This window comes from Trichechus manatus, unplaced genomic scaffold (assembly GCF_000243295.1).
Source record: "Trichechus manatus latirostris isolate Lorelei unplaced genomic scaffold, TriManLat1.0 scaffold00001, whole genome shotgun sequence".
Lineage (NCBI taxonomy): Eukaryota > Metazoa > Chordata > Mammalia > Sirenia > Trichechidae > Trichechus > Trichechus manatus.
The window spans coordinates 13,987,200-14,003,515 of record NW_004443937.1 but is presented as its reverse complement, the minus strand read 5'-3'; the positions used below and the strand labels follow the sequence as shown (position 1 = coordinate 14,003,515).

General features: G+C 45.1%; 1 protein-coding gene across 1 annotated transcript in view; it reads left to right on the top strand.

The window, feature by feature from the left end:
• CUNH3orf20 (chromosome unknown C3orf20 homolog) overlaps positions 1-16,316 on the top strand; it is a 104,019-nt gene that overhangs the window by 36,322 nt on the left and 51,381 nt on the right. The window contains exons 8-10 of the mRNA XM_023741753.1: positions 5,684-5,815; positions 12,529-12,652; positions 14,393-14,642. Coding sequence (XP_023597521.1) covers positions 5,684-5,815; positions 12,529-12,652; positions 14,393-14,642 — 506 coding nt within the window. The remainder of the gene's footprint in view (positions 1-5,683; positions 5,816-12,528; positions 12,653-14,392; positions 14,643-16,316) is intronic.

Sequence of the window (16,316 nt, the reverse complement as noted above, 5' to 3'; positions counted from 1 at the left end):
GATTTTGTGTTTGCTGAGTCTTTATATTTTTGTTGTTTTTTATTTTGACTGGTAGGATTGTTAGTTTCCTTTGTGGTTACCCTATTTTTCTAAGTTTATACCAGTCTTTTATTTCTTTATATCACCTTGACTTCCTCTCCACATGAAAAATCTATGTCTACATTTTTTAAGTGCCTCTTTTTTGTTTTAGTGTTGTCATCTTTTACATATTGACATCTGTTTCCCTATTTTCAGTGTTTTAGCTTTGATTTCCTTTTGTGACTTCCCTATCTGGGTTGATATCTGGTTGCTCTGTCCTGTAATCTAGTCTTGGGTTGTTATCTGATGTTACTGATTTTCTAATCGGAGGACTCCCTTTAGTATTTCTTGTAATTTTGGTTTGGTTTTTGCAAATTTCCTAAACTTCTGTTTATCTGGAAATGCCCTAGTTTCACCATCATATTTGAGAGACAGTTTTGCTGGATATATAATTCTTGGCTGGAAGTTTTTTTCCTTCAAGGCTTTATATATGTTATACCACTGCCTTCTTGCCTGCATGGTTTCTGCTGAGTAGTCTGAGCTTATTTTTATTGAGTCTCCTTTGTAGAAGACGTTTCATTTATCCCTAGCCGTGCTTAAAATTCTCTCTTTATCTTTGATTTTGGCAAGTTTGATTATAATATGTCTTGGTGACTTTCTTTTGGGATCTACCTTATGTTCGGTTTGATGAGCATCTTGGATAGATGTCTCGTCATCTTTCACAATATCAGGGAAGTTTTCTACCAACAAATCTTCAACAATTCTCTCTGTATTTTCTGTCCCCCTCCCCCTGTTCTGGTACTCCAATCACTCATAGGTTATTCCTCTTGATAGAGTCCCACATAATTTTTAGGATTTCTTCATTTTTTTAAATCCTTTTTTCTGGTTTTTCCTCAAATAAGTTGGTGTCAAGTGCTTTATCTTCAGTCTCACTAATTCTGACTTCCATTTCCTCAATTCTGCTCCTATGACTTTCTATTAAGTTGTCTAATTCTGAAATTTTATTGTTAGTTTTCTGGATTTCTGATTGCTGTCTTTCTATGGATTCTTGCAGCCTGTTAAATTTGTCATTATGCTCTTCTCTAATCTTTTTAATTTCCTCTATTGCATGTTCTGCATTTTGATTAATTTCCTTCCTAATTTCTTGAAGAGTTCTGTATATTAATCTTTTGTATTCTGCCTCTGGTAATTCCAAGAAATTTTCCTCCTCTGGAAAATTTCTAGATTCTTTATTTTGGGAGCTTGCTGAAGCCATCATTGATTGCCTCTTTTTGTGATTTGATACTGACTGTTGTCTCTGAGCCATCAATAAGTTATTATATTTATTTATCTTATGTTTGCTTACTGTGTCCTAGCTTCTTGTTTTGATATGCCCAAATAGGCTGCTCATATGAGCTAGTTTGATTATTGGCACCTTTGAAGCTCTAATATCCTGTCACCAGGTGGTTAGATCTGTTACTAGGTATGTGAGCTCAGGAGTCTGCCCACTCCTCGTGTATGGATTCAGCTCAGGTGCCCAGGTGGATAGCCACCAAGTGTGCAGTGTAGGCTCTCACTTACAGTCCTAGACAAGTGTGGGTGATTGGTATAGGCACAGGCATCTGGCTTCGGCAGGGGGACACACTCAGAGCAAGGCAGGGGGCTGACAGCTGCCCCCGAGTGTCCAGGAAGAAGGTGTATCCCTGTTCCCTAGAGCATGTAGTTGGGTGGGTTTTGCAGCCGGACTATGAGCACCTAATGATGTTGGCTGTAAGGACTGGGGGACACCTCTTATTCATGGGCCCTTCTCGCAGGTGGCTAGGTTATGTGGGTGGAGCCACCGGTCCTCAGGCTCCTGATGTGGGTAGGTGAAGACCCTGATTAATGGGCAGAGCAGTTTCAAATGTCAAGAACCTGCCACTTCACAGCTGAAACCATTGAAGTTAGGGTTCCGGTATATACCCTGTTGTACTGTGGTAATGAGGGCCTACACTGTTGAGATGGGCCCGCACAAGGCTATGCAGGGGGAAGGGCACTCAAAGTCCATGGATCTCTTATGCCTGTGTCTAGGCAAAGGAGCTGTGCTTATCCTGGGTTCCTGGCTCAGGGGAGCCGGCAATTTATTTTTTCCTCTGTTTGTTAATTTGTTCACTCTCCAAAGCAGGGAGAATGGATCAGGGCATGTGACAGATCCTACTTCCAGCCCAGGGGACTCAGCAGTTGCTGAAGCCGGTCCAGGACCCAGTGCAGAGCGGGGAGTGGGGAGGTAAATGGGAGAGAGGTTTTTCCCTAACGGGGGTGTTTTTGATCCACGTGGTAAGCTGCATACAATTACTTATCTTTCGTGGAGGGCTGCTTCTCACTGGTTCTGCGCGGCCGTGTAGACTCTCTGGCGTGGGTCTCTCCCAGTGCAGAAAACGCACCTCCTGAGCTCAGCTGCTTGCCTGCCTCTCAACTCACCCGCAAGCTGATCAGGCCTGAAGGGCTCAGGCTCTTGCCCAGTCAGGTCTGGCAATTCCTCGCTGCTTCCAAACCATCTCTCCCTCCCCTGCCACTCAGTCCAGTTCCTCAACTCTGCCTTTGATGTTCAGGGCTCCCAGATTTCCATATATAATCAAATCACTTGTATTTTCAGGTCTTTGTTTGTAAGAGGGTCCATCAGAAGCATCTGACTGCTCCACCATCTTGGCCCCATCTCTGAATTTTTTTATTTTAGATACCACATTTTTCAGATCTAGAGATTCCACTTAGTCCTTTTTTATAATATCTATGTCTGTGCTGATATTTCCTATTTTTTCATTCATTACAAGTATATTTTTCTATATTTCATTAAACATAGTTAAATTAGCTACTTTAACTTCCTTGTCTGATAATTCCGACATCAGGGCCATATCTGACGTATCTGACAGGGTTGGCTTCTGTTGATTATCTGTTGCCTTGAGAATGGGTTACACTTTACTAGTTCTTCATATGCCATGTACTTTGGATTGTATTCAGGACATTGTGAATGTTATGACTCTGAATTCTGTTATATTTCTCTGAAGAGTGTTGATAGTTTGTTTTAACTGGCAATTAACTTGGTTAGACTCAAACCGCAAATCTATCTCACATACAGTGGGCAGCAGCTCAAATCTCAGTTCAGTTTTTGTTTGTTTTGCCCTACCTCTAAGCTGTTTTGGATCTACCCTGTACATGCATGATTCAGGGATTGGCCAGAAACTTGTGCAGTTTATACGCAGAATTTGGAGCTCCCTTCTCTGGCTCTGTCCATTCTTGAACTTCCTCCTCACTTTCCTCTGACTGTAGTTGCACAGTTTTGTCCTCTGGCTCTTCAGGCCAGAAAGACAGTGGGTTTTCTATGAGAGTTTTGGCCATGACTGTGGCCTGCCTTCATGCTAAAACTGTAAAACAGAAACTCACCCCGTGCTGATCCTTTCTTTTAAGTTTTGACTCCCCTTCAAAATCTGCCTGCTTTTGTTTACAGGTAGTTTGTTTTTTGTTTTTGTTAAGTTTTATGTATCTGTGTGAGGGTCATCCTGTTAGGAGCTGACTTTGTTATACTGAAAGTAGAACCAACTGGTTAGTTTTTAAGCTGAGGACTGGTATGGTGGGTCAGCATTTGTGTGAAAGGTCAGGTGGAGAGGGAGAGAGTAGTGGAGGGGCTTGTGGAAAGACTAGTTGTGGGGCTACTAGCCAGACCTGACATGATTAAGAGTGGTGGCAATAAAGAAGAGGGGTTGTGTATCAAAAAAAAAAAACAAAAAAAACACCTCAGTGGAGTTCTTTTACAGTCCGTACAGGATAAATGAGAGAGGAGGGAATTATAGATGACTCTACAGTCCCCAACCTGTGTGTCTGGGTGGGTGATGGTTCCACTGGTGGAAACCGAGAAGTTGGAAAAGAGGATCAGTAATTAATATGGTTTTAGATACACTGATTGGGCTCAGTGGTCATATCTCCCTGGGCTGTTGCAACATGGTTCCTAACTCTGAGTGAGAGATTTGGGCTGAAGATAAAGATTTGGGGATGATGGATATATGTGACTAGGCTGGATCATGAATGAGTGTGAAGATAAGCAGTGGCTCAGTTTGGAGAGCACCATATTTAAGGCATTGGGGGAGAGGAAGAGAAACTACCCAGGGATCGGGGGTAATAAATAACAGCTTCACCATCCTAAGTCATTTGCATGTTTTATCCCATGAAATCTGCTCAGTGCCCTAGGAGAAATATTCTACTATTGACCCCAGTCTCAGGGAAGCTAACCAACTTGCCCAAAATTGCTTAAGTAGTTAGTGGTGATACTGGGATTTGAACCCTGTCCAACTTCAGAGCTTGAGCTCTTAACCATGGCTCTATACTGCATTCCTCCAGGAGAACAGGAGAGGGTAGGGATTCTCTTAAGTTATGATGATCAACAATTTTGAAGATGTCAAGACTTGGCAAGAAGACAGTCATGGATAAATGTTTTCAGGGTGCTGGAGGGGACTAGAATCCTGACTGCAGAGTGTGAGGAAGGGACTCAGTGGTAAGGAAATTGAGTGTGACCCTTGGGCCACCAAGTGTAATAGTAGAAGAAAATGGAAGGAGCAAAATGGAGATTGTTTCCTAAGTTCAGAGGAGTCCTGAGAGTGTTTATAGGCAAGAGGATATTGTAGATCAGGGATATTAAAGTCTGAAGAAAGAAGCATTTCCATTTAACAGTGTATGGCCACATAATTGTAGGCCCTTGGATAGGGCAACTGTGTATAAATAACTCATTGCACACATGAACTGTCCAGGGACCTTAAGTGTAAGTCGTTGTGCCCTGTCCTGATGATAGCTCCTCATGTTTGGTATGGGCCTTTATGGCTTACAAAGTCACTCCCATAATCTTTATCTCATTGCTGTAGCCTTTCAACTACATCTTGTAGAAGAATTTGAGATTCAGAGAGGCTAAATGGCTTGCCAAAAAGAGTCATAGCGGGGACTCACCCCTAGACCACTGTGTTCTCAGTAAGAAGAGAGTTGGTATAAGGGCACCTCACTCTCCCTATGTTCCTACCTGGGACTATTAAACAGGAAATTCTACCTTTGGGAAGTGATGAAAAGGGTAGCTTCTGCCCCTTTTCCCACCAGTCTTTGGCACTTCCTCAGGAAAAGCGAAGTAACATATTTGGTGAGTTTAGGGGAAAGGACCGAGCATGTGTAGCTCAGCCCCTGTGGGGTTCTCTTTTGCCATCTGCCTACCCACCAATAAATGAGGTGCCTTCTGGTGCTGCTTGTCATGGAATCAGCTTCCCAAGGCAGTCTTTGCCTGCTGTAGGGCAAGGCTTGTAGTAAGACTTGGTGCCTGGGTGCATACTAATTCAGGGGCAAAGTATTAGCCTCTGATCCAAACTGCATTCTCCAATCCAGCTTGACCAGAAATGAAGCTGTTCATCTGCCTGATGTGGTTCTAAATTTAGGTTGGAAAAGGAAGGAACAGGGATAAGGACGCATCACTTACTTTTCCTGTTAATCCACCAAAGAGAGACTGGAATTCTTCTATCTTTTCCATGAAAGCTAAATCCAACATAAGAACTGGAAAGATCTTACAATATTTTCAGCCTCAGGTGAAGAAGGGTTTTGTGCTTTGTGGTGGATCAGGAAAGGGTAGGTGGGACAGTAGAAGCAGGAGTCGTGTGATCACTCATTCCTTCTCCTGCAGGTGAATGATCAAATGAAGTTGACGGTGCTGGGGCAGGACTCAATGGTGATCACCTTCACCTCCCTGAATGAGACAGTAACACTCACTGTATCGGCCAACAATTGTCCTCATGGACTGACGCACGATAAACGGGTAAGGCAAAGCTGGCCAGCACCTAGCTTTGACCCCAGAGCATCTTAGTGTGGAAGGCCACCTCATATCTCAAGGCTTTTGCTCATGCTGTCCCCCCAATGCAAGGCCCTACCTTTTTTTCTGCCTAATGGACTCCTACTCATTATTCATGGCCTCACCTTAGAATCACCTTTTTGGTGAAACTTCTTATATCAGCTACAAGTCTTTCAGTTGTAAGTGGCATGACCCAACGCAGACTGGCTTAAACATAAAAAGAGAACATATTGACTCAGCAACTGAAAAATCTGTCAATATCTAGCTTCAGGCATGGCTGGATCCAGGTCCTCAAATGATTCCATAAGATCTTTCCGTCTCTTGACTCTGTTTTCCTCTTTATTAGATTTATTGTTAGGAAATTTCTATCCTTATGATGACAAGATGCTCAAGAGCATCTCTGGGCTATTATTATACCAGTTTTCATCTCCCCAGGAGAGGCGTTGCAGTAAAAGTGCCAGTTTTCAACACTCACTGATTCTATTGGCTGCCCATGGCTGAATCGTTCACTGTGGTCAGGGTGTGTGTTCTTCTTATTGTCCAGGCTGGAATCTCATGCCCATCCTGGGAGCCAACAGGTGAGATCAGCCCAGGGCTGATCAAACTGGTTCTGTCTGATTCAGTCATGGCCGACAAAACGAAACCCAAATGGACCCAAATTTTTAAAACATGGGGGAAGCATAATGATAGGTGGAATGGGAAAAATTATGGGTCAAAGCCCTGCCAAAAACTTAATCTCCCTCTTAGAAAACAAGAGCAGCATGCATGTTGCAAAGCAACCAAATCTCTTGACCGGCGAGAGTTGAAAACTGGTGCCGCGCTCAGAGATGGTGGCCGACCCTGCTGCTTTGAATGTGTGTCACTCTCCACAGTCCTGGCAATAATCCATTCTCCTACATCAGGCTCCTGAAAGGGCTACTACGGCTCTTCTGAGTCTCCCATCACAGGGCTTCAACTTCTAATTTTTTCCTTTCCATGTATCTTTCCACTTCACCCAAATTCAAAATTTGAGTCTGTTCTCATTTGGCTTCATTGGCCACGGCTGAAACCCTGGATCAGCCCTAAGTGAACCATCTGCGCTAAGTGAGAGGCAAGAGTGTTTTCCTAAAGGAAGAATCATGGTGCTGTTACCAGAAGGAGGAGAAATGATGCTTGACAGAATAACTGCCAACATGTGCTGGCAACCCCTCCTCACTGCTCCCTTTCCCACCCAGGTAGAATGCATCTCCCCTCTACTGAGCCCTCCAGCAGTGACACACTTCCATTCTAGCATTCCTTTATTTATGAGCCAAGCTTCTCCACCACACTGCAGATCTCCTCTGAGTCTTACTAATGCCTATTTCCACAGAGCCTAGCACAGGACTGCTTAAAATAAGTACTTAGTATATTTGTTCCACCACCCATCTGTCAGTTTCTCATACTGCGGTGGCCTACATGTTGCTGTGATGCTGGAAGCTATGCCACCAGTATTTCAAATACCAGCAGGGTCACCCATGGTGGAGAGGTTTCAGTGGAGCTTCCAAACTAAGGCAGACTATGAAGAAAGGCCTGGTGGTGATCTACTTCTAAAAATTAGCCAATGAAAACACTATGGATCACAATGGAACAGTGTCTGATACAGTGCTGGAAGATGAGCCCTTAGACTGGAAAGCACTACAATAGCTGCAAAACAGTCATGCATACTGACGATCATGAAAACGGTGCAGGACCGGGCAATGTTGTGTTCTGTTGTGCATGTGGTTGCCATGAGTCAGAGCCAACTTGACAGCCACTAATAACAACAACAAATATTTGTTGGATGAATGAGAAAACTGCAGAGACTTCCATTCACTGGGTCTTCACTGACCCCGCTGTGTGCCTGGGTCGAGGTTAATATCATGGGGAGAGGAGGAGGAGATGGAGAAGATGACCAGAACACAGCTCCTAATCCCTGAGGAGTGTATAGTTCAGAAGGGAATGCTTGACACGTAACACTGGGGCAACCAAGGGCTCAGTCGGATGGTGCAGACCATTTGCATCCCACAAAGGGCCCTTCGCTGGAACTGGCTTATTCAGGGAGGGCTTCTTGGAACAGGAGCAGGCTGACCACACCTCCCACTTGACCTGGACCAGTCTCAGTTTACACCTGTGAGCCTGGTGGAATTATTAATAGTACCATCTTTCACTCTCAGAAGTGTCCTGGTTTGGATGATAAGTTCTGTGGTCATCCTGAGCATGAGGTGAGTAAGCTGCAGAGGCAAGTGCCACTGCATGCCACAGGCCCGTGCACTCACAGAGCTGACCAGTATACAAGTTGGCATCGATTTGATTCTAACTCATGGTGACCTATGTGTGTCAGAGTAGAACTGTGCTCCATACGGTTTTCAGAGGCTAATTTTTTGGAAGTGGATCGCCAGGCTTTTCTTCTAAGGTACCTCTGGGTGACTTCCAGCCTTTTGGTTAGAAACGGAGCACGCTGACTGTTTGCACCACCCAGGGACTCCACAGCTGACACAGCCCGTAAAGAGCACCGGCCCCATTGTCCTCATTTTACACAAGGAGACTGAGGCAAAGATTTGTTGGGGATCAATGTTACCTGAACAAGACCCGGAAAACACATGTGTTTCTCCTGGAGGAACAATCTGCCCCTATTTTTTCCTACTACATTTTCAATTCAGCAGCATTTCAACTTCATTAATTCATTAACTAATTCAATAAATGTTGATTAGCACCTGCAGTATGCCAGGTTGGCTGACAGGGAAGTAGAAATGAAGTTACACTCTGTCTTACCTCTGAGATACTTTCAGTCTACTGGAAGGGGTAAAAACATCACCACCAGTTATAATCCAGATTAATTAGTGTGGTATGCCAAATAGAGGGGTGCTGAGGGTACTGGGGGTGCCAAGGAGAGAAAGTACTCATTAAAGGGGCCTCAGAGGAACTCCCAGGAAACGCAGATGTCAGTGAATTCCACATGAACTGGTTACTTCAAAGACCGAAATATCCCTGGGATGTTTAGTCCATCTGGGCTGAGAGAAATTATCAAGCTTATGGGTGACTGCATGCCGTCAATTTGGCCCTCTACTATTACTCTAAACGTTGTTGTTAAGTGGTCATGTGCGTGCTGTGTATGAGGTCACACATCTGTTTCTTGAAAACCTTTTCAGACTGTGTAAAAATGTAAGTTTACTTTTCTTCTAAAAGGCAATCAATTTTAGAAAAGTACTCAGTCTCATAAAATTGCAGCAATGCTCCGTTTTTCTGGCAGCCCCTGGTGTAGTTATCTCTGAAGTCTGGAACACAGCCGAGAACCAGGACATAGCAATTAAAGACCCCATGAACAATCAAGAGAAGTCACTCTATGTCTGTGTACTACACATGTCCTCTGGGCATACGACCGTCAAGTCGAATCTGACTCATGGCGACCCCATGTGTGTCACAGTAGAGAGTAGAAGTGTTCTCCACAGGGTTTTCAATGGCTGATTTTTTGGAAGCAGATTGCTAGACCTTTCTTCTGAGGCACCTCTGGGTAGACAAATAGCCAATTTTTCAGTTAGTAGACAAGTGCTTTAACTGTTCGCACTGCCAGGGACTCCAAGCATAGGAAAGCCCCTTAGTAATTCAAGTCTTTTTTTTTTTTTTTCTGACCTTAAGCAACTTTTGCAAACTAGAATCAGAAGTCCAGAGCTAGACTGTTCAATATGGTAGCCACAAACCACATGTGGCTATTGAGCACTTGAAATGTGACTAGTCCAGATTGAGATGGGTGACAAATGTAAAATAAACCCAGATTTCAAAGACTTAGTATGAAAAGAGAAAGTAAAATTTCTCATTAATAATTGTTTATTTGGATCACATGTTGAAATGATAATCTTTTTGATCTATTGGGTTAAATAACTATTATTAAAATGAATTTCACCTCTTAATTTTTTTTTCCATGTGGATAGTAGAATGTTTAAAATTATATATGTAGTCTGCACTATATTCCTACTGAACATGCTGGTCTAGAGGGCAGAATCCCCATTATAGGAAACACGTGTTAAGGGAAGCTTACAAAGGTGCAGTTTGACAGGTAGAAGCCTGCAGAGTTAATTAAAAATGGCATCATAACTCACAGAGCATAACTGTCTTGGGGACATTTAGCGCAGGGCTAAATAGGCCAGTACACTGAAACAGCTTCTGGAAACAGTGCAGCCTTAGAGAGGATGGTAATTGACCATGACCAAGAAGACTGACCTGCCAAAAAAGTGTTCAGGTCTTAATCTTGTCTGTCTGAGAATGCAGGGATGTGTACCATATATTATAGTTTTCTAACTCGATAACCAGATGAATAAATACCATGACTTATTGCAGGCAGCAGGGTTTCCAAATGTTGCCTTCACTGTCTGGTTAAGCATCTCAGGATATTTCTACATGAAATCTCGAGGCTCATAGAATTGGCTTATCTGAGATTCTTGGGCTGTGAAAGATGCAAGGAGTCTCTGAGAAAATTTGCCGAGTGTAGGGTTGGCAAAGAGCTTAGGCTAGGAAGAAGCCTTAACGCCTTTCCCTTCCCTTTCCTGGGCCTCAGTTTCCCCATCCATGCAGAGCTCTGTGAGGGCCTGCCCAGCTTTGACGTGCTCCCACTCTGTGACTTTTACAGTCTGTTCAGTTGCCACCCTGTGTATGCTTATTTGGGGCAGCGTATCAGTCACCTACCAAATTCCTGGCCACTTAGAAAGGCTGTGGGGGATGGCCTCCTTCCCCCAATTCTCTGTCACTGGAAAGCTTGTTAGATGGCCTCCCCAGACAACCCATCACCGTGGAAGAGCCACCCATCAGAGCGACAGCCGAAACGGCAGTTGCAGCTTTTACAGCCCTGCAGCCTGGCTCCTCACTAAATATTTCTATCAAGGCAGCACTTTGGAAGCGTGACGATGTCTTAATTTAAATGCTTTATTAGCTCGGAGTGCCGCCTCAAATCCTTTTTGGAAGCAGCCTGGGTATAAATTACAAATAAATAAATAAAATTAGCCCAGAAGCGGCTGCTAGGGCAAGCAATCTGAAGGATTATTGCGCCTTTCTATTAATTGGAGCATCCTTTACAGAATCCCTGCTTGCAGGGAAATGAGGAAGCTGGGCCAGCTTTGTTGTTCTTTAGAAAATCTGTTCACCACCCACCCCATTCTCCCACTCTCTCCACCTGATATTTAAATTCTGCAGGAGAAATTTTTTTCACGCTTCCGCTGTGTTAAGGAGGAGACTTAGGAAGAATGGATCCTGCCCTCAAGGAGCTGATAAAGTTTAGGGACAGAGGAAGAATAAAAATGACCAGGGCATAGGGCGAAAGGGAAAGGAATGGAAGCAGGAGGAAAGTGGCAGTTTAGCACAGAGAGCAATTACTGTTAGCTATGGAAATCAGGGAAGGCATCTGGGAGAAAAAGGCTTTTAAAAAGTTAGCTCCTGAGTAAAGATATCTCTGGAATCTGAAGCCAGTTTTGCAGTACAACTGAGATGCCCCAGTGGTTCAGAGGGCATCCTAGATCAGGTTCCCTGGAAACAGACTCTGAAATGGAGACACAAATGCAGGAGTTTATTGTGGAGGATTCTTGAGGGTAGCAGCTTGGTCCAAGGGAGAGGTTGAGCTGCAATGCAGTCACAACAAAGACCTCAGTGATCCCACAGGTGCCCTGGAGCCAGAACAGCCCTTTAGAGTAATCCTGGATTGAGACAAGAGTCCTGAGCCTTTGTCCCTACAATGACCAGTTGTTGTGCTTGACCTTTGGCCAAAGACAATTCCTTAGCTGAGAGCTATGGTGGGTACCTCTGGGAGACACACCACAGTATGCACTATAGGGTGGACTGGCAGCAAGAGCTCCTGGAGGCCTTTGTTCATTCAATTATTTACTAATGCAACAAACATTTATTGAGCACCCTTTTCATGACAGGCACTCGGACACAAAGGTTGCTGTCTTAGTGATCTGGTGCTGCTGTAACACAAATACCACAAATGAGTGGCTTTAAAGAACAGAAATTTATTTTCTCACAGTTCAGGAGACTAGAAGTCCAAATCAAGGTCTTGACTATGTCGATTCCTTCCTTTTTGGTAGCCCCAGACATTCCTTGGTTCCTTGGCAATCCTCCCACGGCATCTGTCTTTCCAGTATGTGTATGCTCCTCTCTGTGTCTGTGCTGCTGTTTATATAACTCAGAAGTGATTAGGTTTAGGATCCTCCCTACACTGGTATGACTGCAAATGATTGATTACATTATATCAGATTGCACTGTAGAAGGTGATTACATTATATTACATTACATTACACTATATCCACAGGTATAGAGGTTGTGGGGACACAATTCAATCCATAAAAGAGATCAAGACCCAGTCCCTGCGCTTTAGGAGCTTACAGTCTAGAGGGGGAGACAGGTTCAGATACAATTAATTACTTCTGTCTTCAAGTTTCAGAGAGCGCATTATAGGGGTCCAAGGCAAGGGGCAGCTCTGCCCAGTAAAATCAGGCAAAACCTTCCAAAACGGGGCCATATGAGTCAGGTCAGGGCCAGTGTGCAGAAACTCACGGGGCTGAGGGGAGAGAAGTGTTTTCCAGGCAGAGGGAACAACACATACTTCAAAGTAGAGCAAGTCCTGGTTTTCACCAGGTAGGGCAGACCACATCTCACAGGGCAAGTGACAACTGCCTTTCCCCTTTCCCTCTCTGCAGATAACTCGCAGAATCAGCAGCCTCGACGACAAGATTTCTAAGATGAGCCGGGCCCTGGCTGAGATCAAGAAGCGGTTTCAGAAGACAGTGACTCAGTTCATGAATTCTGTCTTGCTGACAGCAGGTAACAAGGGGGTGGAAAGGTGGGTCACCTGCAGGTTGTCTCATAGGACAGCTCTCCCCCAACCCCTATTGATTGCTTCATCTTGAGTCTGGGCCTCCAACGAGGTGGCCAAGACAGGGAGGATTGTCCAGGTGTAGATGGGGCATTAGACTCCGACTGCCATGCCGCTAATAAACAGTGAACTTTGCCAACTTCAACTTCTGAGCTCTCTCCCTGTGTGTCTGTTTATGTCTCTGTGTGTCTCCCTTATTTTCCTGTATCTCTCATTGTCTCTCTGTATCACTCCTTGTCCCCCTCCCCACACCTAGGTCACCTTTCAGCTCCATGTTCCATATCATTCCTCATCCATTTGTAGCCCCTGTCCTCCTTCCTTGTTGTGGAAGACCTCAAGAGAAGAGGAAAAAACAGGCACCTCCCCAGGCTGTCCTTGTCAGGCCCACGGAGTTCCTTCAGGCAGGCATGGGTGGACTCAGGAGCCCTTCCACGTCTGGGCTCTCCTCATCACGGCCCACAGGCCTGGGGACAAAGGAGCACTCACCCTACAATGTGTCACACTCTTGCTAGATACCAAGGGGCTGTGCTCCCCCCAGGGCCTCCCTGGAGGAATTGTCCCTTGTCCTTAGAGACTCAGTTAAAATGCCCCCCTCTCTGGGAGGCCTTTCCTGACTCCCTCAGCAAGATTGGTCACACCCTCTACCCTCCTCGGGGCACCCATAGCATTTTGTAGGTGCTCTAATTACAAAGCTTACTTCCAAGCATTGTTATTTTTAGCCCTGGTGGCGCAGTGGTTAAGAGCTCAGCTGCTAACCAAAAGGTCAGCAGTTCAAATCCACCAGCTGCTGCATGGAAACGTTATGGGGCAATTCTACTCTGTCACATAGGGTTGATATGAGCCAGAACTGACTCGACAACAATGAGTTTGGTTTGTTTTTTTTATCCCCCCTGCACACCCTGTCTGGGCTGACTCTCTATGCCCAGTGTCTAGCATCCACTAAATGTTTGCTAAGTGGATGAAGGAAAAAGAAGTCCCTGACCTCAGAAGTTTTCCAGGCTAGTAGGGGAAGCAAGACAAGAGTGCAAATATATACAACACAACAAAGGAAGTAGATGGAAGTTACTTAAATCTGGCAATAGAGGAACAGAATTCTCAGGGACAGGAAGAGCATGGGTCAGAAGTGCATGCTGAAGGAGGTTTCCCACTGTACCCAGACTCTGTGAGGGTGCAGTGGAGGATACAGAGCCAAATGAAGCCAGGCCCTGTGGGGAGAGTGAGGTCTGCACTGGGTCTGGAGAATGAAGAGAGATGGGATGTCTTCTTTGTATATCCTTCCAACTTTACTGATCAAAACTATACTAGGGTTAGAATATTGCCTGATACAGTGCTGGAAGATAAGCCCCCTATGTTGGAAGGCACTCAGAATACATAGTGGCTGCAACAGTAGACTCAAGCATATCAACAGTCATGAAGATGGCACAGACCAGGCAGCATTTTGTTCTTTTGTGCGTGGGGTCACCATGAGTCAGAGCCTACTCAAGGGCAACTAACAACAGTAACATCTGTATTAGGCAGCAAAGGGGAGGCATTCGAGGCAGGGGAGCCAGGAAGAGCGAAGAAGTGGGGATGGAGATGAGCTGATGAGGGCTCAAGTGTTCAAAGCCTCAGAGCAGAGGCAGAGGAGGCCAGGGAGGTTGGCTGAGGCAGGGCTGGGAAGAGAGACTGATGGCTGTGTCTGTTAACAGGTCTATTCACCATAGAATATCCTGTAAAAGAAGAGGCAGAGATCAGTCGGACCAAGATGAAATCCGGGCCTTATGCTGACCGGGGCCCCAAACTGAGTTTATTGTCAGGGGAACTCCTTGTAAGATCTCACTCGGCACGACCAGAATCCTCGATGGGAGAGTCTTCCAGGGAAGAGTCTGCGTCTGCTCCTGTGAGCCCTACTCGGAGGAAGAACCTCAAAATCCAAGCCAAGCCCATGGTTACATCCAGGTTGGTGGAGTCTTTCATTTCTTCCACTTCTACGTGTCAGTGTTACGGGTAGAAGAGTTACAATGGCAAAGGAGACAGAGGAGGCCTCTCCCTTTTGGAGCTTAAGTTCTAGGGGAGGGGAAAGATAGAAGACAAACACAGGAACAAATGAAATAATTTTAGATAACAATAAGGGCTAGGAAGAAAATAAATCAGAGTATTAGGTTAGAGTAGGGGATGGCAAACAATGGCTCATGGTCCAGATCTGGCCTTGTTGCCTGTTTTTTATGGCCCATGATCTAAGAATGGATTTTACATTTTTAAATGATTGGGGAGAAAATCAAAAGAAGAGTATTTCATGACATGTAAAATTCAGATTTCACTATCCATAAACAAGGTTTCATTAGAACACAGCCACAGCAATTCATTTGCCTACTGTCTATAGCTGCTTTCCTGCTACAATGAAAGAGTTGAGTAGTAGTGACAGTGGCCCTTTATAGAAAATGTTTACACCCCCACCCCCACCCTGGAATAGAGAGTGTAGTGGGGTGGGATGTGTCCCATTAGGTAGAGGGGTCAGGGAAGGCAGTTCTGAGGAGACGGTATATAAATCGAGGCCTAAAGGATGAGAAATTAGCAGCCACAAACAGATACGGGGAAAGAACGTCAGGCAGAGGGTACAGCAAGTATAGAGGCCCTGAGACAAGAACAGATATGGTCTGTGTGAGAGACAGCAAGAAGACCAGTGTGGCTGGAACATCATGGAGAAGGGGAAGTATAATATGAATTAAGAACAGAGAGGTAGGCAGGAGCTAGACCAAGGAGACTTTTGTGTGTCAGAGGAAGCCATTCTATTTTAGGAAAGGGCGTGTGTAAAATGGTGGCAGTGGTAGTAGCATCATCACCTCTCTAACTTCATAGGGGATAATGACCAGGATCAGCCCAAAGCTGATTCCCATAGGGTGGAGATCAGACATAGCTCACTCTCCAACCTTTTTACCAAATCTGACACCAGCCATTCTCCCCATGATACTCTACTTGTATACTGGGTTCAATAATCCATTGCAATGGTCACACAGAACTCACAGTCCATACTTACAGTTAAATGGTTTATTAAGGAAGTAACAGGGTACAACTTGGGATAAGGATCAGGAAGCATGTAGGCAAAGTCTCCCTTCTTTAGTGCAGGACATCTCTGTCAGCTCCTATCGGCTGTGCAGGCCTCCTCTCTCTCTCTCAGGACAGGCTTCTCGCAGCCCCCTGAGGACAGGCTCCTCTCAGCCCCCTCAAGACGTGCTCCTCTGGGCTCCCTCAGAACAGGCTCCTCTCAGCATCCTGAGACAGGCTCCTCTTAGCCCTGCCGTCTTTCACCACCGGCTCTGCCACTGGGCCCCTTTCAGGCCTCTTGTTGTCCTCAGTGTTACAGCCCTTGACCTGTTACAGCTCTTTTATGAGGTTCCTTGCCTCCTCTCTGTCTCTTTGCTTCTTCTCTCTTTGTTCCTTCTGCCTCCTGCTGCTTCTCTTCCTGCTTCTTTCAGTCTGACAAACCTCTGTGGGAATGGCTGCTTAAATATACAAACTCCTTATCAGTTTCAAAGCATGGCACTCCCACCAGGGCCATGAACTGACCAGTCCTCTCTCAGAAGACCACAGACACTTCATTTGCATAGTAGGTGTGATGGTTAAGGTTGTGTG